Consider the following 25,224-nt stretch of genomic DNA (forward strand, 5'->3'; position numbering starts at 1 on the left):
GGTCAACAAGTGGTCAAATGGAGCGGCGACGAGTGGCGTAAAACAATGACCGTACAATCACATGTAGACGTATTAAGTGACCGTATTAATCGTATTTTGAAATACAGTGACCAAAGCATGCTTTCTTAGTAAGTTCAAATACCACCAGTGCATTTTACTCAAATTTCTTTGAATCAAGGAGTCCTGATGATTTGGCTGGGTGGCTGGGAGCCTCGGACTGGTGGCACCGTGGCAGCACCCGACAGGCTGGGAGATATATACATACATTGAATAGTAGATTGGGCAGGGTACGTGGCACCCATAAATATCGCCGGCATGGAGCCTCAGAAAAAGCGCAAAGCGCGCCGAGATATTTTGTTGACTGGCTGGATCCAAAAAAGAAATCATGCACCTGCCAGTGTTTACATGGCCGAGAAGCTGCTACGTCACCCCGGCTGCTCCACCGTCCTCCCCGCTCCACTCCTCTCCCCGCCATCCTACGCCTTTAATGGCGACAAGACGCGGCCGTATGTGTACCAACCAACCACAGTTTCTCCTCCCTAATCCTGCGCGAGGCGGAGAGGGAGAGGAATCATTCCCCGCCGGAAAGCCTCGTCGCGCGCCCACACGTTTTTATTCCGCGATTGTGACGGCGGCGCGCGGAGCGGGAAAGGAGTGGCGGGGCTGAGCGCTCGGCCGTGCTAGCCCTTGGCTGTGGCGCAAGTGGATTCACGGACAGGTGCCGCCGCCCGCCGCCGCTAGTTGCTAATTTGTGGTCTTTTAAGCCTTTCTGAGTAGTTCTGGACCATAGGAGCCCCGAGCGAACGGCTTAGGTTCTTGGCCGGACTGTTCTTGCCGGAGCTTGGCGGTTTCTGAAGTCGCGGCTGAGGCGCTCTGATCTGATTCTGTCGGAGAAAGGAGGCGAGCGGTCGCCCAGGTAATTCAGAATTTCCCTGTTCTCTCTTGAATGGCTACTTGTTCTTATTTGCTGTAGATTTCTTGTTTCATGTTACCAGTCTCAGCTTCGGGGTTCCTTGAAAGTTATACTAACAATTAACAAGCACCTCCATGGTTCCCCTTCCCTTGTGCCCTCCATAATTCTGCGAAGTGTGCATCTCACTGAGTTCTACCATGCCTTGTATTTTCGTGACGTCTATCCTGTGTTGTTTGCCACATTGTTGGATAGACCCCGCAAAAAATATTCTCTACTAGTAGTATTGTACTGTATTTATTTAGTCATAGATTCGTTCACTTTACGCCGTTTCATGACAAGAGTCTGAGCAAGTTTCATGACATGACAGTCCAACTTCATAGAATGGGATTAAAACTTAAAAGAACCATCAGAATGACTTCATAGAATGGTCAAAGTTTACCATTTTAGTAGTCTTGTCCTTACTATTTGGTACTGTGACAATCTATAACATGTTGTAGAACAAGTTTCATGACCTGACAGTCCAACTTCATAGAATGGGATAAAAAGAACTATCAGAATGACTTTGGTAAGACCGTCAAAGTTTACTATTTTACTAATCTTGTCCTTGCTATTTGGTACCAATCTGTAACATGCTGTAGAACATGTCAAGTACAATCGAAGTTACTGTTATCTTAATAAAGTGGTGGTACTTTTCATAATTTGTGCTAAATGGGTGATTTGAAGTTTGAACTATCAACCCTATATTTCGCCTTTGTGCAAAATGTGCAAATTCACATTTACGTGTGTCAATTTGTGTAAATTTTAACAGCTATTGTTGTCCTCCAGCTCTTTCTTTCTTTTCTTCTATATACTGGTTTCATTTGGCATAGACAGGTATATCACACTACAAAATGACTTACTACCATTCTTTTCCTGTTTGCTGCAGAAGTTTCAGGCAATTTTCTTAAACTAAACTCATGTCAGGTGGTGCTTCCAAAAGATTTGGTGAGAATGAAGACTTTGAACTTCTGCTGAGCAAAAGTGATATCAGAGAATCATCTTACCGCAAGCACTCCCTGTGGATGGCACACTGGACAAGAGATGGCCACAGTGCAGAACCTCAAAATAGCAAGAGCTGTAGTCCGTTTGAGGAAATCGATGATGTCGGATATTCAAAAGATTGTGGGAATTTACCTTTTGAGCTCATGAAAGCTAGGATGGCTGAAAGGTTGATGGTTGGAGTTAGCCATGGAGGTGCATCTTCCGGGAATACACAGCAATTCAGTTCTAATATGTGGGGTGTAGCACATGATGTTTGCCAAGAAGTTCAATGCAAGAATACTGATCAGTTTAATAGACCTTTCGAAAGATCTATGGTACAGAAAAATCTGAATGTATATGCTGCTAAGACAGTGATATCAGAAAGATTTTCTGTACATAAGCCTTCAGATTTATCTGTGGATTCTCATAAACTTTTGAGCTCTGACAATCTGAGTTCAGAATGGAGTCATTTTCCTATGTTTGCAATCAATAGGAAAATTGACAGTATACTCAACCCAAGACGGTCTGCTTTTTCTGCGTCATCTGATAAAATTTTTGTCCCACAATATAATTTGAAGGCGAATATATCTGCGTCTAATACAATGGCATTTTCATCAAAGGAATATCAGTTCCACACACACCAAGTATCTGATGAAAATATGACGCACTGTAAATCTGCAGCAGTCATCCAACCTCATCAAGATGATTGTCTCGGTCTCAATTCCGACCATGCAGGAAGAAATCTGAAAGCACATTTGTCAGTTGAAGAATCGTGCTCTTGCAGTAAGGATGAAACTAACTCCCTCGGTAGCCCATCAAAAGGGTCACCTTATCAGTCTAGCAAGAATAATGACATATTTTCAGCAAGCAGAAAAGACGATGAAATTGTTGAACCTTTGTTGGAACATAAGTTAGGAACATCTGAAAGATGCCAAAAACAACAGGATTTGGAGGAAGTAGTATTTTATGAGCCAGCATTAGATAGAGAATACCAGATGAAATCAGTTTATGCTTCTTCCATTGGCAAGGGCATTGATATGGACATTAATGGCCAAGGTGTGACATTTCCTAATTTGTTACAGGGTGAACAACAATATCGCAAAGTGGATTCTGCTGTGAATTTCACAGAGATCTCCAAGTTACTGGATAAAATTGAAAAGGCACCAGTAATGAAGAGCAAAGGTGAAGCACTAGCTTGTAGAAAACCACCAAGGCAAAAATTGACAAATAGCAAGCAAAAAGGGTCCTGCTTATTTGAAATGTTGACAGTACCATCCAAATCACATCTCACATGCTCCAAAGATCCAACATATTCGGTGAATTCTCGCAGTAACACAAGCAGATGTTCATTGGAAACACAGAAACAGTTCTCGACAAAAACAGATACATTGTACAGCGATACTCATGATGCATCAAAATCCATAGCAGGTGAGACGGTTATGAAATAATCTAGTATAACTTGACTTACCTTCTGAACTTCTGGTGCACCTGGATGACAGAACTTACGTATTTGTCAGGTTGTTTGTGTCAAAACATGCCATCTGATAATCTACATACATTCTTGCACTACCTCTGCTCACTGTAATGTTAATGACTTGTTTGTTCTGGTTTCTTTGCAGGGTTCGCTTCAACGTCAACACAAAAGGTACAATTCCACTTTGCTTTATGTTAATTTACTATATGCAACCAAAAGATAGTCTGGTTTTCCAAGAAACATGAAGGCATTTATGCAGTCATGAAAGATTATTTAGTAGTATATGACTTTATTCTTGTATTAGGAAAGAAAAAAAAAGATCAAGGAAATCATGAAAAATCAGAAACATGTAAAAAAGGGAAAATACAAACATATCAATCAGACGGGAAAGAACTTAGAAAATCCATGTTTGCTTAATTTTTGTGTGTGTGCGTGCGTGCGTGTGTGTGTGGGGGGGGGGGGGGGGGGGGGTGGGGGGGGGGTGGTGGTGGTGGGAGTTCAGGAAAATGAATTAAAATAAAAAAAGATGAAAACAGAATGTCTTATTTTATTTCAGAGGTCGGAAAAATATCAGGAAATGGGAGTGACATGCAAATAAATTTGGAAAACTTCAGGATTAGAAGAACTGGTTTCAGAATTCAAAGTTGAAAGGTGAAAAATGTATCTTCTTTTCTAAAAAAATCGCACTTTGCATGCTACTGTAAATCAACATGCTGCCAAAGATTCCTACCTTTCAAGAACATAACTCTGATTGCTTGAGTAGGGTCCGGGGAAGGGTCTGGCCACTTTGGGCCTTTTGTATGCAGCCTTTCCCTGCATTTCTGTAAGAGGCCTACGAACCTACACAAGCATTTCTAAAAAAGGGCACCCCGGTGCACGTAGCTCCCGCTTGTGTAGGGTTCGGGGAAGGGTCCGACCACTTTGGGTCTTTTTGGGCGCAGCCTTTCCCTACATTTCTGTAACAGGCTATTTGCAGGACTCGAACCCGTGACATCATGGTCACAAGGCAACAGCTTTACACCTTTATTGCTGCGCCAATGCTCCCCTTCCTACACATGCAGCGACAATTAATATGGATCGGAGGGAGTACTTACTTTCGGCTTGTCCGGATGGATTTATCCATCTCGGAGAGACGGAACCAAACCTAAGATCCACGCTACACAGTCTCAAAGGTTCTGAGTGTTGCTCACTCGGATACGCCAAACGCTAGCGGTTGGCCTCTGTAGCATCCTGGTATATCCGGACGCCTCGCTTGGAGGGTCCAAACGCACTGGTGCCACTCTCTCAACTCACTGAGGGACCGAATGACACACTCGGCAGCTCTGATCAGGGATCACTGAGAGGTTCTCAGGTTTTGTGGAAGATTTGGACCAAGTGCGTTTGAGTATTTAAGCAAAAAAACATTCTCCACACTTGGTTCAAGTTAAGATCTCGAAACCAACTCATGGTTCTGGCACGTGGATAGCTAACTTCCACGCACCCCTGTCCTAATCATGTTGTCATAAATCATCAAAATTCACTACGGGGGCCTATGATGCACTTTCAGTCCGACCGGTCATGATGGAGCTAGTGCTCCTTTGATGCACGTACTAACACCCACAACGTCTGCTCATTGAAGATCATAAAATTAGTTGTCTTTGGTGGAATCCTTTTCCTACTCCAGAATCTCGTTTGCCACATTATAACTTCATTGAAATATGACCATTTGTTAAATTTAGTATATTCATGTACATTTAACTTTCTGTTGCTCATAGTCTAACCAGCTTCAGGAACCCTAGAACTAAAGCATTTTATTTATATTGGAAAAGGTGCAACTTATTATGAATGTTTTCTAACTAACAATTGTTCCACAGGACTCTGGTTACCCAGACTCGGAAAAAACTGAACGGGTAGTCTCCTCCTCAACTAAAAGAGTATCAAGCTGCTGTGAAGGAAATGAAACAATCAACATGAGCTCGGAGCATCAAAACTCTTATTCCAAAGCAACTTGTGCTAGTAAGAAAGAATGGAGCATACCCAAAACGTCAAGCATGAATTTGGATCTAGTTCTTTTTCAAATGAGCAGAATGAGAAATCCGATTTCCAAGGCTCCAACTGAGTCACCAGTATGCTCAGATCCAAATGACAAGTGGCTGAAACGCCTGAAATGTGATAGTTCAGATCCACATGTTCCTTGTTCCAAGAAACCAAAGACTGGAGACATAGCAACTCCTGGAGGGGCATGTACCGTGTTTGGTCAAGTGCTTGATTATAAGAGGGACAGTGCTTGCATGATCAAACAGGTTGAGGACCAAGTGGTGCATGAAACATTGATGGACCAACAAAACCAAGATGCGTCTCCTATGTCAACAAAAAGTCTTAATCACTGGATAGGGAGGTGGTGCCAAGGTGGCACCCCTAGTTTTCATGGAGCTTCGAGTCCAGGAAAGCAATCGCGAAAGTCTAACACACCACCTGATTGTCTTGAAGGTCAGTTTCCAAGCATCGCAGCGATGGCTATGATGGGGCGTGTAATGAACAAGCTCCGCCCTTGTGAACTTGAGAAGAGGGGTCCTTCTGTAGTCTGGAAGACAGAGGGCTTATGAGTGCCTGTCCGGCTTTATTCAAGACCGGCCATCGGCTGTGGGTTAAAATTTGCATGCAGGAGAGAAACTGCACTGCTACGCTGATGGCAATGTGTATGATTGTTTCCTCACAGAAGAAGAGAAAAACATGGTAGTGTGAATATCATTCCAAGGAGAGAAAAATATGTGTGGTTTCTACCAATCACAGTGTGATAGATTGATGTGTTGATTCTGTAAGGTTCCTGGGATGGATATCTTTTTCCATCGTCTGAAGGGTGCCATATTTGTGTACCGTAACCAAACAGATATTCATAACTGTAGAGGTTGCATTCAGTTTATGTTTGCTCTACTTGAATTCGAGTTACGTTTTTGTTGCTTCCAGAAAAAAGGGAAAAGAAAAAGAGTTACATTGTCGCTGTGCTTTTCTTCGGAGCTGCTGGAAGGATAAAAGTTTAGACTCTAATGTTTTCTGGACCCAATCCTGATAAATATTTGAAGCGCAAACTCTAAATCTTATGAAGCAGAAGCCGTCTGGCGTAGCAATGGTGCTGGATCCAGCCCGCCGGGGCTCACCGGTGGTCCGGCTGTGGGTGAATATCCTGTGCTCCTGGAGTAGCGCAAGCTCGGATATAGATCGAATGATTGCTGGACTTGTGTGTAATGACGAGACTCGTTGTGGGCTTTCTGCAAATTCGTGCGAGCTCTCCCTGTGGGATCTAGGGAACTTAGGTGCTCCAGGAGCATAAGATATTTTCCTGCCTGGCCGTTGGGGAGGTTGATGGCTCCTGCGTGATGGCGGCGACACCATCACATTGGCTGGTGCCGATGTGCTGCCCGATCACGTGGGGTTGGACTGCTCCGAGCGAAAGGATTGGCAACACGGTGCTCGTGGGCGTTCGTTTCCTCCAATGTGTGTGTGAGGGGGAAAGGAGGTTGTGGAGTGTCTTCCTCACCCTCCACCCCCGGTCATGTTCTACAGGCGAAAGTCTAAGACTCCAGTGTAGGTCGGGCGAAGGTGTTGTTTCCATGTCACCCCCCCCCCCCCCCCCCCCCCCCCCCCACGTGGGGCGTCGCTTTGAAGGTCATCGACCCCTTCAACGTTCTCTTGGTGTTGGACGCACATGACATTGTTGTTGGTAAGTGGAACTGGCGTTGGCATGTTGGCGCGGTCCTTCAATCAGATGGAATTTGTCAGAGGTCCGTATTTCCGTCTGAACGAAACATGCCCTTCGTCTCTAATATGGTCAGCCCCATCTTGGGCACATTGTGCTTCGGGTGGGCGTGGACGAAATCACCTGCTACCAAGGTCTAGCAGGGGAAGGTAATTTAGAGGAGACATGGTCCAGGCCGCAGCGGCAGAGATGTCGGTGCTCGTGGAGCTGATTGACCTTGCTGGTGGCCCGGAGATCTCGATGACGTGGACGAACCATTCCCCCTCCATGGCCTTGAGAAGCACGACGATCATGGCGACGAGCATGCGCACATTGAAGCTAAGGGCCTAGTTGCCTTGGGGACGGTCCATGCTAGGGGGAGGCAGCAACGAGCGAGAGGTTGTCCTTTCAGACAGTGTGATGAAACATAGCCAGTTCAGTCGCGGCATGGTGGCTAGCTGTTGGTGAGCTGCCAAACATGAGAAGATGAGGGAGGTGGGGCTAGACCCCTCAACAAACTGCTACTTCTTCTGTGGTAGTGAACTAGTGATAGTGGTGGTTGCCGCCAATTTCTCTCACGCCATGAGAGCTTGCCCCCTCCATGAGCAAACTCGCCCCTTTATGTGTGAATCCTGGCTTTGCCCCTAAATGCATGTGATGCGTGTTTGTGCATGTTCTGTGCATCTGTTGCGCCGAGGGCACACACATTGTTTAAAATTAGAACAGAGAGCAAGGCTGTACAAATGGAAGAGATGATTTTCCAAGAGGTCTATGTTTCTTTAGTTGTCGAGGGGTCTATATTGTGGTGGTTGAAGTGACATGCTATCTAGACAACGCGGGTTGGAGATCAAATAGGAACTAGGATGTGCATTTTAAAAGACTTAAGACCTAGGTTTCTTTGATTACCTTAACATGTGGAGAACAAAAAATTAGGACCTCCGGTGACTTAAGATAAAGCTGACATCGTCTCATTTTATGTGCCTTTATTTTATCCGCATGAGACCTAGGTTTCTTTGATTAAAAGAATTTTCCTGAATGTTGACTCATTAGAATAAGAACGTTGCTATAGACCCTGTTAATCAAGCCATTGGTGCGAGGAAGCAAACTACAGGACATCGTCCGATTTCGCATCGTTCATAAATCAGCCACGCACCCATTGTGTGCAAAGTAATTTTGTTAGAATAATCCTTAAGAATTATTTCTATGTGAATTGTTTGATTGCATGATTGAGTCCTATAAGTTTTCTTCGGGAAATGATAATTGGCGAAAGTCAGATTTTTTGGGATCCAGTGAACGCCCTCAAATCCGTCGGATCACGATCAAATGAATGGCATTTTCTCTATGCAACGTGGCAAGTTTTTTGTCTTTTTATGCTACATGGCAATTTTCGCCTCCACAAACCCTACAAAGTTATCATGGCAACTTAGTTGATTAGGCATGACAAGCTTGACAAACGCTGAGGAAGAAAACACTCAGATATTGCGGTCCTTTTTTTTTCTTTAGGTTTCTTTATATACCCTAAATTTTCTATCTATTCATATATTTTGGGAAGAGTCATTTGTTGTAACTATATCCCCTATTTGATTGATAGGACTCTCAAGGCGCATAAATAAGAAAAATATAGGAAGCCAGTGTCATGCCCACTTAGAGCCCACTCTAAGTGTACATGATTAATTATAGTGTGACAATTCTTTTGACTGCGTCCAGAAAAGCAAGAACTTTTTTCCATCTAAGAGTATATACAACTGGACCCATCAAGCTCCTCTCAAATGTTCGGATGGACAACCCAGTCACTACCCAGTCCGGAAAAAAGTCACTCAATTGGATCCCGCATAGCCAACCCAAATGTTCGCACTGATCGGCACTCCTTCAAACGCAGCCCATATGTGGGGCGAGTATACAGACGCCCGGCCCGTCCTATCTCAAATCCGCTCCAAATTGATCGCCTCTCTTCCACCTCAGTCCTCCCTTTCCCGCGTTTGAGCCATCTCCCTCCTCCACCCTTGCTCCATGTTCGCGCCGTCGTTCTTTGTCCACTGCCTGATTCCGTGATCCTAGATGTTGACACTGAGTACCCCATCCCCCATCACTGCCATGGAAGATGCCTCGGCGAAGTCTATGAGCGCCCCGGCTGTCCCAACTTGGAGAAGCAAGAGAAATATGCAAAAAAGAGAGCATGGAAATGCGACGACAATGCAAGGAATCGAGCTCAAGAGAGAGAAGTTGATGCTTGCGAGGGAAACTGAGGAGTCAAGAATCATGTTGTAGGACGCTAGCCTCTTGGATGAGGAAGATAAGAAGTGGTTCATCAACATGAAGAAGAGGATCAACGAGCGCAACAGTGAAGATGTTTGATTCATTCGTGTATCGCCTATTTGTAAGTGCATCTAGTGTCATCCCTAGTTGGTTTTAGAGTATTGACGACAAACCTAGTTGAGGGACTAATGTGTTTGTGAGAATTGCAGGAAAACACAGGTAGAAGTCCCTTATTGATTCGGTTTTACTACCAGAGATGACCCCTAAAAATGTATGAAGACATTGAAGACAATGGTGGTTTATGAAGATATTCATATTGAAGACAATGACATGAGAAGACTCCCTATGAAGCTTATGGAACTCGAAGACTTAGATCCTTCGTAGTTTCATTTCATTTATGTTGTGTCGTAGGAACCACCGTACTGTTAAGTGGGGTCCAAGAGAACCAGACAGAATGACTGAAGTGATGCCTAACTCAAATCCTATGTCTTCGAGCGAAGACTATGAGAGCAAATCTTGTCCAGAGTCAGACAAGTCAGCTTTACTTGTAGCCCAAGTAAAGTTGCCGTGTGAGTTCAAAATTCGACCGTTGGTACACGTGTCAGTTCCTTAGTGACCCAGGGTCATTTCGGACAAATCAGGTCGGGTTGCCAAGTGGCTATAAATAGTCCACCCCCACAACCATAAACGGTTGGCTGCTCAGATTTCAATGCACGGCTTTTGTCGTTTGAGAGCAACCCACCTCGAAGCCTTTGAAAGAAAAATTCCTAGTGAGGAGAAAAGCCCTAACCACCCAGAGCCAGAGTAAATTGGGCATCACTTAAGTCTCCTTGTCTGTGTGATCTGAAGACTTATTACACTTGAGGACTGTGCATCCTCCAGACGGTTAGGCGTCGCGTTCTGAGCATCCAAGAGACATTGTGGATTGCCAGTGAACGAAGTCTGTGAAGGTTTGGGAGTCTACCTTGAAGACTTACCAGAGTGATTGGGCGAGGTCTGTGTGACCTTAGCTCAAAGAGAAAACGGTGAGGACTGGGTGTCTTGGACTAAGTGTCCTTGACTGGGTGTCCGGGACTGTGTGTCATTTGGTTTAAATACCTAGCCGCTCCAACCAGACGTACAGTTGTCACAGCAACTGGAACTGGTCCAACATATCATTGTCTTCAACGAGTCACTGGTTTCATCTTCACTTCCTTTGACTTACTGTTATTCATTATGAAGCCATTGCATGCTTGCTTTATCTTTTGTCTTCACAACGTGAATGTATGATCTGTTTGGCTTCATAACGGCTGGCCTAGTGTAATCTAACTTCCGCTGCATAGTAATAGGCATAATCTTCACTGTATGTCTTCATAACTCCCACGTTTTGAAGACTTTCATAAAAATCGCCTATTCACCCCCCTCTAGTCGATATAACGCACTTTCACTATTTATATATAAAAAGGATCAACGAGTGCAAGAATGGAGACATTTGATTCATTCATGTGTCGCCTATCTATGCATGAATTGTTGAATTTTATTTTGGCATGTGTTGAATTGTTGAATTATGGTTATTTTGCTTTGTCAATTTGTTGAATTGATGACGAATTTGTGTTATATAATGGGCGTGCATGATTTTGCAAGAAAATGAGAGTTTGGATACTAGGAGTGTGATTGTCCAGGAGGAGAAATGAGGGTCCGCTGTCAGCAAAAGTGTCTGAATGCTCCCGCGTACATTTAGGGAGCGGATTTGCCAAGTCTGATTGTAGATGGTCTAAGTAGTTGTATTTTTTTTCTTGAGGTAATAACATCAGTGGTGTCTGAACTTGCCATGGATGTTCACTTTAGTGTCTGAACTTGAAAAATACGTCAAACTGGTTTTAAAACTTGGCATAAACGTGCAAATACGGTGCTAATTCTATTTATAGACGTAAAGTGTGCTGACATGTTTAGCTGAATACCATGTCTGTATGACTACTGGTCCTGCCCTATCAGTGATAATGAAAACTAGTGGAAAAACTGTGGGCACCAGGAATCAAACCTGCACCCTTATGTGTGTACACTTGCTATGCTAGCCACTCTACTGGACAGATCTAACTTGATAACTGTGGCTCCTTCGTTTTAACGTACTGTAAGGTAAACATTTGCGCTATGTAAATACTTTCTCCATTCTTAAATATTTGTCTTTTTAGAGATTTCAATAAGTGACTACATACGGAGCAAAATAAATGAATCTACACTCTAAAATATGTCTATATACATCCGTATGTGATAGCCATTTGAAATCACTAAAAAGACAAATATTTTGAAACGGAGGGAGTAGGTTGGAGTCAGTGTGGCCAATTTAACACATGTTATTAAAAACCGATCTATAAAATATCTGTAAATTATAAATCACAGTAATACAAATTAAGTTCACATATTCACGTGGTATTAACAGTTATAAATTTTATCAAAAAATTAAATAAATAACTTTTATAAATGTTCATGTAATTTTAAAAATATTAATGTACTATTTTTAAAACATTCAGATAATTGAAATAATATATAGTATTAAGTATAAATATCTTTGTATAATATAAAATATTAAAAATTTCTTTAAAAAATTACAGTTCGTAAATATTATTTTCATTATTCATACATTTGAATAATTATACATCTACATATTTATTTTATCTGTGCATGGAAATTTGTGTACCACGAGGTGTACCACAAATATTTATAACCCATGACATGGCATGGGGCTTGGTTTATAGAATTTTCAAAATAATACATGCACATGAATATTTATTTACCATGAAGTAATTAATAATACCACATGTTTATTTGAATCTAAGTTTATTATTATGATTATAATATATTGATGTTAACATGTGCAAAATGCAGAGTGGTATAGTTTGTATTACTACGATTATAATTTAAGCAGAGTTTTACAATTTTTGTAAAAAAAAGTACTAAATGGGTCGTACTAACTGCAGCCCATTTAAGCAACACATGCATTTTAACTTACAGTACAGTAATATAAGGGGCCATATTTGGGAATTAAAGCGTTTGGATGGAGTGGCTACCACATGACACTAGCCTACTTGATGTCGCAGGTTCACATCCTATTGGGCCACAATATTTTTCTTTCAATTTTCCTTATGAACTGACAAGCAGGACCCACTAGTCATATAGACATGGTATTCTCTAAAAATCTTTTTTCGTCTCTACAAGTGGGCCCCATGCGAAGTCAGCCAAATATGGTGCCACGTCCGCACAATTTACGTCTACAAATAAGATTAGTACCGTATTTGCACGTTCATGCCAAGTTTGAGAAACAGTTTAACGTATTTTTCAAGTTCAGGCACTAAAGTGAACATCCAGGGCAAGTTCAAGCACCACTAGTATTATTACCTCTTTTTTCTTTGAAACATAGTGCAAACAAAATCATTAAAAAAGGAATTTATAATCCTACAAAGCAAATAGTCCACGTAGAAAAATCATAACAATCTATCCTCCAAAGCTCATAAGAAATCCTTTGAATCAAGGGAATCAAATAGATTAACATCTTTTCTTTGGAACATAGACTAACATCTTTTATATACTCCTTCCGTTCCAAAATAGATGACTCAACCTTATACTAACTTTAGTATAAAGTTACTACAAAGTTGGATCATCTATTTTAGAACGGAGGAAGTATTAAATAAAGTTAAACAAATTGAATCCAATCTTGGCCCTCCAGTCTCCAATGAGAGCATGAGGATTTAGCGTCACCGTTTTCTGTTCCTTCGGCCCCAAATCCCTATCCCAAATTTCCAAGGAATCATGGCGCGCTGCTCCCCGCCGCTGCTGCGCCGCTTCTTCTGCTGCGCCGCCAAATCCGCCTCGGCCACATCCGCCGCCGCCGGCACCAAGAAGAAGAACATCGTCTTCTTGGGATCTCCCCAGGTACCACCTCCCGCAAACTCCCAGCGTCCAGTCCAGTGTCTCATTCGAGGATTCGGATCGCGCCTTAGGTCGCTGCCTCGGTCCTGGACACGTTGTTGGCCGCGTCCAGCTCCCCCGACTCCGCATTCCAGGTCGCTGCCGTCGTGACACAGCCGCCGGCCGCCAAGAACAGGGGGAGGAAGCTGTTGCCGTCGGCCGTCGCGCAGCTCGCGCTCGAGCGAGGGTTCCCTGGCGACCTCATCTTCACCCCCGAGCGCGCTGGGGAGGTGCTTTCTTCAGAACCGTTCTCCTAGTCTTCTCCAAATCGAGGCTATTGTGGTGCCGAATGTAGGAGGATGTGCAGCTCATAGTGGTTTGTCTTGCAATGCAGGAGTCCTTTCTGTCTGACTTGAAGGGGGTGAGACCAGAACTTTGCATCACTGCTGCTTACGGGAACATTTTGCCACAGAGGTTTCTTGATATCCCACCATGTGGTAAGTCCAGAAATCTGTCTGTCAAATTGCCAGCATTGCCATTGTTTTAGTCGAATTGCACGTTCAAACAGTAATGCTAGTTCACTAGGAATCCAGCAACATTTACTGAGATTTTGTTCTTGTACTTTACTACTTAGTTCACTATACATGTTTGCTTGACTTTGGTAGTTTTGTTGCAGTGGCTCAAAACCAAATCAGGTCTTTTTGTGTCTATTTCATACGGTATTGGTACCGCACATTAACCCATTTTTGTAATGGTTGCAATATTTATGGAATCCACCCATTCCCCAAATATCCACTCCTCATATCAGCTTATTGCATGCTAGCATCATCATTCATACGACTAGGAGAACTAATGGTTACCAGAGAGTTGCCACCGATCACTCGATGTCCATACATCACCATTATTAGGCAATACATTTACAAATAATTTCAAATCAAGCTTTGTCGGATGATTCATGCTAGATCTGATTCTGCTCTGGTTCCCCACAAACCGAACTTCCAGCCAGTACCAGTCAAGCTTAGGGGAACCAGTGTTACTAACCATACCCTGCCAGGAAACAATATGTGGCACAATGAATTTTGCTACAAAAATGTTGTTTGGAAACTTTGAACCCTGATCATTTGTCATGTCTCCTTGTATACCAGGTACAGTTAATATACACCCAAGTTTGTTGCCTCTATATCGCGGTGCAGCTCCTGTGCAGAGGGCATTGCAGGTCTGTATGATGCACCTGTTACAATTCTGAGCCAGTCAAATTACGACATATACCCAAGTTATCAACTATGTCTGTAGGATGGTGTTGCAGAAACAGGTGTTTCCCTTGCATATACTGTCCGTGCCTTGGATGCAGGTCCAGTGATTGCTTGCGAAAGGTTTTCTGTCGATGAATGCATCAAGGTAGATAATATTTTTTCTTGTGCCAGTTTGAGGGACCATCTTGACTGCTATGCAAAAGCAGTTCTGCAAGTCTTTGACACTGTCATATGTTTACTGAAATCATTTTGTGCTGATGCTAATAGTTAGAAAAACTGAGGCTTCTCGCTTGCTATTCTTTATAAATTATAACCATCATTTCGGGATTCCTTTCTTGGTAATGAAAATAGATGCTCGTTGAATGAAAATAGTTCGAATGCACTATCATACTTTTAGTGTGGTGTCTGTCTGTGTTCATGAGGACTGATTAACATTGGAAACTTTTCATGGAGCACCATATTTAAACTGGCATGATATGTTATTTGTTTGCTAATTTACTGGATGATGCTTCTGTGCAAGGGTTGGGTTAGTTCATGTTAGAAGCTGAAGATAATTTAAATTTCAGATGATGCTGTGCTGTTTGATTATCAGCTTTACATAGTGTCGCGTTTGATAAACTTTTATCATTTTGTTTGTAGGCACCAGAGCTGCTTGCTATACTATTCAATATAGGTATAAACTCAAACTGATCATATTCCATCACTAAAGATATGTATATATCTCTTCCATGGTCATTACATGGAGTTGGTCTTCCTACTGGCATACCTCTCCTAGATAGACTTGATTAATTGATTATGCTTTACAATTCACAGAGAAACAGGTTGAATATCTTAAGAACATTTTAGGATAATTTTGAACTATTCAGACTTGGTAATTTTGAAGTTGTATTAATAGGGTCCAAGCTACTGCTGGATGAACTACCATCCGTTCTTGATGGTTCAGCTAAGCAAAAGGCAAAGCCACAAGATGACTCCAAAGCTACACTGGCGCCCAAGGTAGTAATGGACAGGAGTGGCTACAAAGATATTTTTCTTTTTTCCTTTTTAATTGATGCAACTCAATTAAGTATTTTGATATGCAGATGGGTATAGAATTCCTCGGTACTAGTCTTTGTCAAAATTCACTAGTAAAAAAAATCTAACATCAAGCCTGATGCTATAAAGTTAATCATCATTGACCGAAATAAATAATAAACAAGTTGCATGAGCTTTGGGAAACGTCCTGCTGCAGTTTAGTTCATATGCGATGACTTGCTAAAATCCTTATCAAATTCACTGTTTGCTTCCAAGTGCAGCTATAAGCTTATGTGGGGAATTGCAAGCCCATTTGTTGCGATCACCTGATCATTACTCCACCCTGTGTCTCTAAAGTTCATCTGTAACTCTATACGATGTGTACTGAAGTTCTGTTAGGGCATATTTCTTCGTATATTAGTATTTGTATGGTTGTAACTAGCATTCTTTTTAATTTGTTCCAATAATGCACTTGCTGAGACTGGAAAACCTTAATCTACTGGCACTTCAAGCCAACTAATTTATCATGAAAACATCTGTTTCCAGATGAATTCGGACGAGTCCTGGCTGACATTTGACGAAGAAGCTAAAGTTCTCCATAACAAGGTGAGTTTTCTGAATCTTTAATTAATGTACTCATGGAAGCTATTGCCAACCAACTCTGGTAGGTGCGAGCATTTGCAGGATGGCCAGGAACCCGCGCAAAATTGCAACTTCTGAACCAAAATGGCGAACCCGATGTTCTAGACATCAAGGTTATCAGTACAAATGTTTCCACGTCCTGTGACAAAGTCGGAGACGAAAATGAAATACTATTCTCAGGGAACTCGCTGCTCATTCCTTGCAGTGGGTCAACTTGGCTTGAGGTATGAACTCCATTTGGCATAACAATGACATTCTGCTTGTTTTGCTCATGGCCTTCTCAAATTTGTCTGTTGTCATGTGCATATTAGGTCTTGGAGCTTCAGCTACCTGGAAAGAAGGTAACCACGGCTCGGGACTTCTGGAATGGTTTGCGTGGTCAGAAGCTATTAAAATCAACATAAGAGAGAAATCTGCATTCATTTTGCAGCACATGTGCAAAGGATGCAAATGCCAAGACGGCCATATGCCGTGCTCGGTTTAGATGCATCTTGCAGGGTTAAAGGGTTGTTGACATTTATCCTTAGAGAAATTTGCAGGGGGCAAAAAGATGGTCTTAATTTTTGTAAAGAAAATTATTAAGATTTTGTGCCCTTACTTTCTTTTGACAAATCAATAATTTTCCAGATTGTCATCCTTGTCCGTATTATTTCCAGTTCTAGTAAAAGGAATACAATGTTACCTTGAATGATGGAGACAGAATAACGTTGGTTTCATCATTCGAGAATTCAATCATGATTGGCTGTGATCGCTAGGCTTCACAGACTGACAGTTGATGCAATGAGGGGTGACTTTCGCAACGGCAAAGCATACATCCAAGAAGCCGATAACAAAACAGTCGACAGCTCCAAACGGCACTGTTGTATTCAGTTCAATTAGTATGTTTTCTGGTGAAACTGCAATAACCATTCACCTATTTAGAAACACAACATGGACAACTTTCAACGGTAAGTTTGCTAAACAAATCTTACACTGAATTAGTACGCAAAACATCGACCTGAACACAATGCTGCCTAATGTTACAACTCATAAATACAACGTGTGTATGAGTAGAACAGCAGATGTGGAAGTATACAGTATCCAGCATTTTAGCAAGGACTAACTTCATGTATTTGAATTCTGCCGCAGCTTCTCCATCCTTTCTCTCCATGACATCTTTTGCATTGCCAGAACCTAACAGAACTTTGTTTCATTAGTATCTTTTGGCACACGCCGAAATAAACAAAATGCATGGAAGAGCTAGGGGGGATTACTTCATCGCTAATGAGGGAACTGCTAGGTTGAGCTTCAACATCTTCAGCTTTCTTGCCTTCGCCATTGGTTTTAAGCTCATCCTCAGATGTTTCCGTATCAACATTCGAAGACATAGGTACACCAAACATAGCCTCATCATGTGCATCTCTGACTATGTTCTCATTCTTTGACTATGACATGCAAACAACAAGGCATATACAAAATACGGCTGGTTAGGAACAAGTTGGAAAATATATAATATATAGCATTGTAAATTCACTATTTTATAGCACAAGTACCTCCACCGTAGAAAGTCGGAAGCTCTTCCCTATGTGCTTAACCAGTGTAGCATCATCATTAGCAACTAAAAAAGGAGAGCAGGGACAGACAAATTATGTGTTATCAGACAAAAAAATTGACATGCCAAAACGAAGGGTTCAAACTTCTGTGTAGAATCATACACCAAAGCTTCTTACAAGCTCAGGGTACTAAATATCTTGCATAGTGTAGAACAAGAAATATGCATTGCATCCTTCAAAAGATGCATACCAGAGCTCAATAAAGGTGTTGGTCGAATAGTTGACGTATTGCACTAGCTGTTGTAAATTATCGTCAATACAAACTACATAGTAAAGACACCACAGTATACTATATTCTCATATCCTGGGTGCTCCAAACCTGTATATTAACCAAGTGTAGCGGCATCAACTCTATAACAGACAAACTATATTCTAAGTGTGATCCAAACCCATTCTCAACTTTACATCAATAAAACCCTGATAGAACAATAGAACAAGAACAACCAAGTACACCATTTGGTCTCTTCACTACGTGTGCAAATTGTAACCGGAGATGGTAAACTATACACTTTCTCAGATGGAATTATACACATTGTGACAATTAGTCATATTGCCTTCCTAGAGCAGAGTGCATCTTGCAACACAGGTAATAAAAGGTAAATCGATTAAAAAAATGTGCTGATGAGAAATTTGGCTAGGGTGTGTAAAACATAATTAATTTTTCATGTGGGAAATTTGCTATATCCGGACTTGCAATGTGGGCTACACCTCTGAAGCACCAATACGTAGGAAACTGGTGTGTCCCTGTCCAGAACGGCGCCAATACGGCTGATACGGCCGCGATACGCGTATGGCCCGAGTATTATATTTTTTGATTAAAAAGAAGAAGAAAAAACGCCGATACGGGCTGTTCACTGCCCATGATACAGGGGAAAACGTCCAGCCCAGTACCAAACCTAGCATCTGTCCTCCTCTCTCTTTCACTCTCTTCGCCCGACAGGGGAGACGCGCATGAGCGAGCCGCCTCTGCCACCTGCCTGGACTTGCCTCACCGCCGCTGTCTGGACTTGCCTCGCCGCCGCTGCATACTGGCGCTCGCTGCCTGGAATCAGCTCGCTGCCCTGTTGACTCGCCAAGCCGCCGCCTCGACTGAATCGGTTTTCTCTGTCGCCGCCGTCAGTCGCCACCCGCCAGCAAGTAAGTAGCTCCGGCGAATACTGCTACTCTCTAGTTGATCTATCCATTCATCTGTTTGTCTTCAATCATTAGTGGCTACTACTTGCTACTGCTTGTTAGTTGTTACTCTAAGCTGGAGTACGAATTGAGCTATGCGTGGCTGGCTCGTGGCTGCTTGTAGAATATGTAGATTAATGTTGCTCGCTGATGTTGCTGCGTTGCTGCTACTGCCTACAGCTTGCTGATGTTGCTGCTTGGTGCTTGCTATTGCTTGTTACTGCCTACAGCTTGCTGATGTTGCTGCTTGGTGCCTGCTATTGCTTTGCTGCTAGCCTGCTACTGCCTACAGCTTATTTATGTTACTGCTTGCAATTGCTTTGCTAATGTTTATGTTTCCACTTTTCATGCTTCTCTATCTCAAATTATCAAGTCTAATATCATGTGATGTATTTTCTATTTTGCATACACCATGAGGAGTTGAGGACCTGGATGATCATTCAAGACTAGAAAAGAAAGAGGCATGAAGGCAATCAGGCAACCAATGGGGCAACATTTTGATCTCATCTCACACATTTCATTATGTTTGTTTTTATTACATGTCATTTTATTAATTATTTACATATACTCGCCGTATCACCGTATTGCTGTTTCTAGAAATTGTCGTATCCCGTATCGCTGTATAGGTGTCGCCTTATCGGTGCTCCATAGGGCTACAACCTAAACTAGGATTACAAAATCCTAGCAGTGCTTCATAGTCAAGTACCCAGCCAATATGAACTTTCAAAAACTAATATTGGATCCGTAGGTGGGTGTCTAAAATGGTACAAGAACTCGCTACACATATAGAGGGGGTAATCAATTCACTAAAAAAGACAGGAATCCTTATTGAATTCAAAGGCATCCATAAGAAGCCTGACCTTCAACATCATTGTCATCTTCATCAAGTGGAGCATCTTTGTTGAATTCAAACCTCCCCCAACTCACAGTGGCAGTTCCGAGGGTGGAATCCTTCGAAGCTGTCAAACATTGAAAATAAACAATATAATCTTCAGAACAATGAAAAAAAAAACAGCCATAAGGCACGCAGATCGTACACAACCTACACAATAACTGTGTGTGCGCTGAACTACGAATTAGATGAAATATAACAAAGGGTCTTCCCTAATGTATTTGAATAGCATTTTACTCGTGCGTGCAACACAATCCATGGAATGCTCATCAACAGGAAAAAAGAATGAAGCACTACTGCTGGATCACGCACTGTACTCGCTCTCTATTGGGCATAATCCATGGAATGCTCATTAACAGGAAAAAAGAATGTGGCAATACCTGTCTCTGAAAGCTGAAGCTTCATTTTTGCTTTGACTCTCTCAGCAGGAGTCTGCAAGAACATCAACAGCTCATCACTCCGAAAATACCACAGGTAAACAACACTGCTGCACAATCGCACAGTTACGAGGCAGTAATTGAAAGATGGAACCAACCATCCTATCGTATCCTTCAATGAGCCTTGAGTAGTCCACTTTACCGCCATCCGTACCGCCGCGCCCCTTCGAGCTATGACGGCTCTGGCCGCCGTCGTCGCGCCGCCGATCCCCATGCCTGTCACGCCGGCCTTCGGCATGTGAGCTCCTGCCACTCCGGCGAAACGGCGAGCGCGACCTCGACCTAGACCGGTGGTGCGACGCCCTGCGGTCCCCCCTCTCCCTCGACCTCGACCGGCGCCTCCGCTCCCTCGACCGGGACCTAGACCTTGACCGGCGCCGGCGCGAGCGAGACGGGGACCTCGACCGCGGCCGAGGACGGGATGGGGAGGGCGAGCGAGAGCGACGGCGCTGGCGGGGCGGGGCCTCGGGAGGCAGAGACGGCCTGGTGGGGGTGGGGGTGGCGCCGGCGCGGACGAAGCCGGAGAGGAACGAGGAGGAGGAGGTGGTGGAGGGCTTGGATGGGAAGGAGGCAGGTTGGGGATCGTCGGAGGAGAAGCCGAGACCCTGCTTGAAGCGGCGGGCGCCCTCGCCCTTGCGGTTGAGCTCGTCGTAGTACGCCGCCGCCTTCTCTTCCTCCATCCCGCTGGTCGGGACGCCGGCGAGTGGGCTGGGTTTACTCTTTGTTCTTTTCTTCCTACTTTTTTTTGAGATTTTCTTTTCTTCCTAGTTTTTTTTCTTTTCTTCCTAGTACTAGGGAGATGCTTGGGCTGGGCTCAAAACCAAACGCGATAGGGCTTGGGCCCATACAGTGGGCTGGGTTTACTCTTTGCTTTTCAAAGACTCAAAGCCCAGCTCGCGCTTCGCGGCCGCGGCCCGCTCTCGTCTCCGAGTCGAACCAGGGAGAAGCAGAGGAGTAGGATCGGGACACCGGACCAGGAATAAAATCGGGTAGCCACCTCCCTTGTATGCACGACGTAAATAAGTTTTGTTATATATCTCGTTGGTGCCGTCTGCGGTGCAAGAGCGGATCGACACGAGAACACGCCCGTCGATCAGCCATGTCGTCGTGCTGGTCGTCGGTGCTGGCCGTCCTCGGCGGCGCGGTGTCGGAAGAGGAGGCGCAGATGCGGGGCAGGTTGCTGGCCGTCAAGGAGGCCGTGGCGTCGGAGGCGGAGGCGGTCGAGAACCTAGAGGAGGAGGTGAAGGCCCTGGAGCGTGCCCTGGCCGCGGCGGAGACGGAGAGGGAGGCGGCCGAGGCGAGGAGGCGGGAAGCCGAGGAGCGCACGGAAAAGGCCGTGGCCGAGCTGCGGGCCGCAGAGGAGGAGCACGAGGGCCGCGTGGAGGAGCTGCTGCTGACGGCGGAGCAGTCGGACGAGGCGGACGCGCGCATCCGCGAGCGGGAGGAGATGATCAAGATTATCACCGGCATCACCAGCAATGAAAGGAAGCAGCGCTTGTTCTCTTAGCTTAATCAAGCTTTGCTAAAGCAAGAGGAAGAGACATGGTATACTTTGAGGTGTTATTACATCAAAATACTCCTGTAATTCAAACAAAGTATTACCTCTGTTTGTAAGTATCAAACGTTTTAGGAGTTTAAATTGAACTGCCAAAATATCTTATATTTACGAACAAAGGGTGGACTTGTTGCTCAATGTGATTATGTGAATCATCATCTTGAAACTCTCGCTTTTGGAATGGATTATTAGAGGTTAAGACTACCCGCAGTGAAAGTAACATAGGTGGTAAGATCACACTTATCTAGGCAAAATAAATGATGTGTCATGTAATTAATGAAGAAAGAGAGGCATGCGGTAACATAGCTAGTTAGTGTAACATCACACATATTAAAAAAAGATGAGTCTATAACCTAATAAATGAAATGATGCATGACACAACACATATGTTACTACCCATTGTGGAGGTGGTAACATAGAGTAGTAACATACGTATGTTACTACTCTAAGTTACTCCCCATTGTGACTAGTCTAAGGACATACTATTGCAACCGCAAAATGTTAAAATTTCATGTCACACATTATGTGTGCAAACTGTGTTACATTTGGATTTGTAATTAGCATAGGGTTAGGTGTTTGAATCAAACATGTGTCACCCAGGACTAATATAAAAGCACCGCGGGTAGCCAAATAGACTAGACATAAATTGTAGACTAAGACAAATCATGAGAGGGACGATCTCAGCGCCCATGTCAAGGGTAGCCGGACTGGCCATGGCAGGTTGTCGGAGCGTTGACGGCATCGGCTTATCCTCGGTTGTACTATGTTGATTTAGTACATGAGGAGCATCCATGGTCATGCCCGAGAATAGTTCATTATGGTAAAAAAAATACTAGGTTCCGGAGGGTATATGTTTTTTCTTTTGAGTTCCCGAAGGATATATGGTTAACCGATAAACCTCTGTGTCAATTATCTCCAAAAATGAAAAGTTTCCCCGCAGACATCATGTTACTGTACCTAGAAATTTAAGGCAAAACTTTGATCGTGTTCATTTTCAGAGTATCGAATTTTTTACCACGCCTTTCAGGAATGTATTTCCATGATGAAAGTTTGCAAGCTCTTAGAACATTTGCCACAAATTCTTTTTTAAAAAATAATAATTTTACTGTTCACCTGAGCTCAGAGAAACTCCACTTCCTGTTGACCCACACTATAAGACCAGTACATGTACAACAGGCAAAGAAACACAGGGATCACTTCATTCGAACCTTGAAAAAGGTGTCTGAATGAAAAAGGGGCCTGAATGATGAAAGTGGCTATTCTGAGGCCAAGCTCATCTACACCTACCTATGAACAGTAAATTCATAAGAAAAACTGACTCCTTTTCGGCATCCAAGATGCTTATATGTGCGTAAAAGGTACATGCAAATTTTCATGGTGCTAGAACATTTGAGGAGGTCGTGACAAAAATACAAATTTTGATTCTCAAAGAAACTTTGAAAAACACACATGAGCTCTTTTTTTTGGCATGAGCTCCTCAAATGTCATTTGAGCACATACTTTTGCACACTCCTAGAAAACTCGAGCAACTTGGATGGAAAAAAAAATCAGTTTTTGTTGCTATTTTTTTTTTGAATTTACTGTTCATCGGGAGCATCTGGCCTGGACAGCGTTGCGGATTCCCCCCTGAGTGACCCCTTTCATAAAAGGGAAACCGTTTGTAATACCGACGGGGCCAAACCCGAAACTACACTCAAATAGTTGTTTCAGTTAGATTAGTATAAGACGGTTACTATCCTGACAACAGAAAAGAATGGAACGTTGCTTGGCTCTGCTGGACGTGTTGGATCTCATATAAGAAGCTCGCTCTTTCTTTTTGAGAAACTTCCAATTCATTTTTAATCATGGTAGTATAACGAACACCAAAAATGACAAAAAATTACATTTAGATTCATAGACCACCTAGCAATGACTACAAGCACTGAAACGAGCCTACTAAGGGGCATCACCGCTATCGCCCCTCCCTTGCCGGAATTGGGCACAACTTGTTGTAGTAGACAGTCGGGAAGTCATCGTAGTAAGTCCCCATAGAACCAACGCACTAAAAAGCAACCACCGCCTATGAAGAGAAGTTTAGATCGGAAGGATCCAACCTGAAGACACATGAACAAAGACGAATAAAGAGCGGATCTGAGCAGATCCACCAAAGACAACCACCGACCAAATCTCGCGAGATCCGCTGGAGACACACCGCCACACGCCCTCCGACGATGCTAGACGCACCACCGGACGGGGGCTAGGCGGGGAGAACTTTATTCCATCTTCAAGAAGCTGCCGCCGTCTCGTCTTCCTGAACAGGACACAAATTCAACAAAACTCGAAGAAGCACATAAAAACGGAGCCCTCCCGCCGAGAAGGGCCGGAATCCACCGCGCACCTATGGCCCTAAGGCCACACGAGACGTGGCAGATTGGCGCCGCTGCCACCGGAAGGCAGAAATCCTTAGAAGATCGCTCTTTACCCGATCATTCAAACATTTTGTGGGCAGCGCAAGCTCTATTGTTGCGTAGCAATATAAGCCTGCTCATGCTTGCTTTGGCGGCGCTTTCTCGCCTGGGGCGGGATAGTAAAGAGCTGATTCTAGGGAAGGCTAGTACAGGAAATACACTTTGAAACCTAGTTGTATATACACCCTATATGAAGAATTTTCTTTAATAATTAAACAAAAAGTCAAAATAGTTTAGAAGTATTTTAAAAATAAATTTGACTTTCTTTTGCACTTGTATATAAATTTTCAGGAAAATAACCCAACGTTCACTTCAGGGCAAAAAAGATAAAAATTATTTGCTATTATAGGTCACTATCCACACTATTTTAGTCAAAAATTTGTCTTTTTTGAAAAGAAGTCAAAGGGCATTTTATTTTCATGGATTTTTTCTCACCAGTACAATAGAAGGTCAAGTTTATTTCAAAAATATTTTTAGAATTTTTTGACTTTTTATTGAATTACTAAGAAATATATTCATGTAGGGTGTAGATACACCCATGAACCAAACATCCGCGTCCAGGCTAGTACTCCCTTCTATAGTGAAGAGCTGGCTGACGGCTCTGGCAAGGCCGAACAGCCATGGATTCGAGGTTAGGGTGTTCCAGCCTTCCAGAGAGCGGGAGCAGCAGCAGAGCAGGGTGGAATCGAGGGTTTTGACCATGGTTTGCATCAAGACTCCAAAAAGCGCGCGTATTTTCACCACAGAATGAGGGTGCCAATTAGAATAACCCCTGTTCAAAAATTCATCCGATTAATCAATTAACTTGCCGATTAATCCCTACTCATAGGGTCATTGAGTAGCCGATAAACCGAAAAATCGTCCGATTAATTGATTAGATGGCCGATTAACTTGCCGATTAGCCGATTAATCCCCCACTCGCTAGCCAACCGAGAAGCTACCAGTTAACGATTTTC

The 25,224-nt window shown here is 43.3% G+C and overlaps 3 protein-coding genes across 4 annotated transcripts; 2 read left to right on the forward strand and 1 right to left on the reverse strand.

Annotated features, from left to right (window-relative positions):
* The first annotated feature begins 450 nt into the window (after positions 1-450).
* LOC125544516 lies at positions 451-6,393 on the forward strand. Its single transcript, XM_048708238.1, has 5 exons — positions 451-718; positions 791-916; positions 1,839-3,361; positions 3,553-3,578; positions 5,261-6,393. The coding sequence occupies exons 3-5, from the start codon at positions 1,870-1,872 to the stop codon at positions 5,990-5,992; spliced, it is 2,250 nt and encodes a 749-aa protein (XP_048564195.1). The 5' UTR covers positions 451-718; positions 791-916; positions 1,839-1,869; the 3' UTR covers positions 5,993-6,393.
* A 6,689-nt stretch (positions 6,394-13,082) lies between these two features.
* Positions 13,083-16,808, forward strand: LOC125544517 (methionyl-tRNA formyltransferase). 2 transcript variants are annotated; one of them, XM_048708239.1, is made up of 10 exons: positions 13,083-13,287; positions 13,356-13,553; positions 13,658-13,760; positions 14,406-14,479; positions 14,557-14,661; positions 15,156-15,189; positions 15,412-15,512; positions 16,077-16,136; positions 16,199-16,396; positions 16,484-16,808. In XM_048708239.1, the coding sequence occupies exons 1-10, from the start codon at positions 13,165-13,167 to the stop codon at positions 16,574-16,576; spliced, it is 1,089 nt and encodes a 362-aa protein (XP_048564196.1). In that variant the 5' UTR covers positions 13,083-13,164; the 3' UTR covers positions 16,577-16,808. The 2 variants fall into 2 exon arrangements, with proteins under 2 accessions (XP_048564196.1, XP_048564197.1); XM_048708240.1 differs by having other exon boundaries at positions 13,084-13,287; positions 14,409-14,479.
* A 202-nt stretch (positions 16,809-17,010) lies between these two features.
* Positions 17,011-21,015, reverse strand: LOC125544519 (serine/Arginine-related protein 53). Its single transcript, XM_048708241.1, has 6 exons — positions 20,365-21,015; positions 20,210-20,261; positions 19,798-19,896; positions 17,705-17,769; positions 17,426-17,596; positions 17,011-17,345 (listed from the first exon to the last, which is right to left on the reverse strand). Exons 1-6 carry the CDS (start codon positions 20,944-20,946, stop codon positions 17,277-17,279), a joined length of 1,038 nt encoding a protein of 345 aa, XP_048564198.1. The 5' UTR covers positions 20,947-21,015; the 3' UTR covers positions 17,011-17,276.
* Positions 21,016-25,224: the final 4,209 nt, after the last annotated feature.

This window comes from Triticum urartu, chromosome 3 (assembly GCF_003073215.2).
Source record: "Triticum urartu cultivar G1812 chromosome 3, Tu2.1, whole genome shotgun sequence".
NCBI lineage: Eukaryota > Viridiplantae > Streptophyta > Magnoliopsida > Poales > Poaceae > Triticum > Triticum urartu.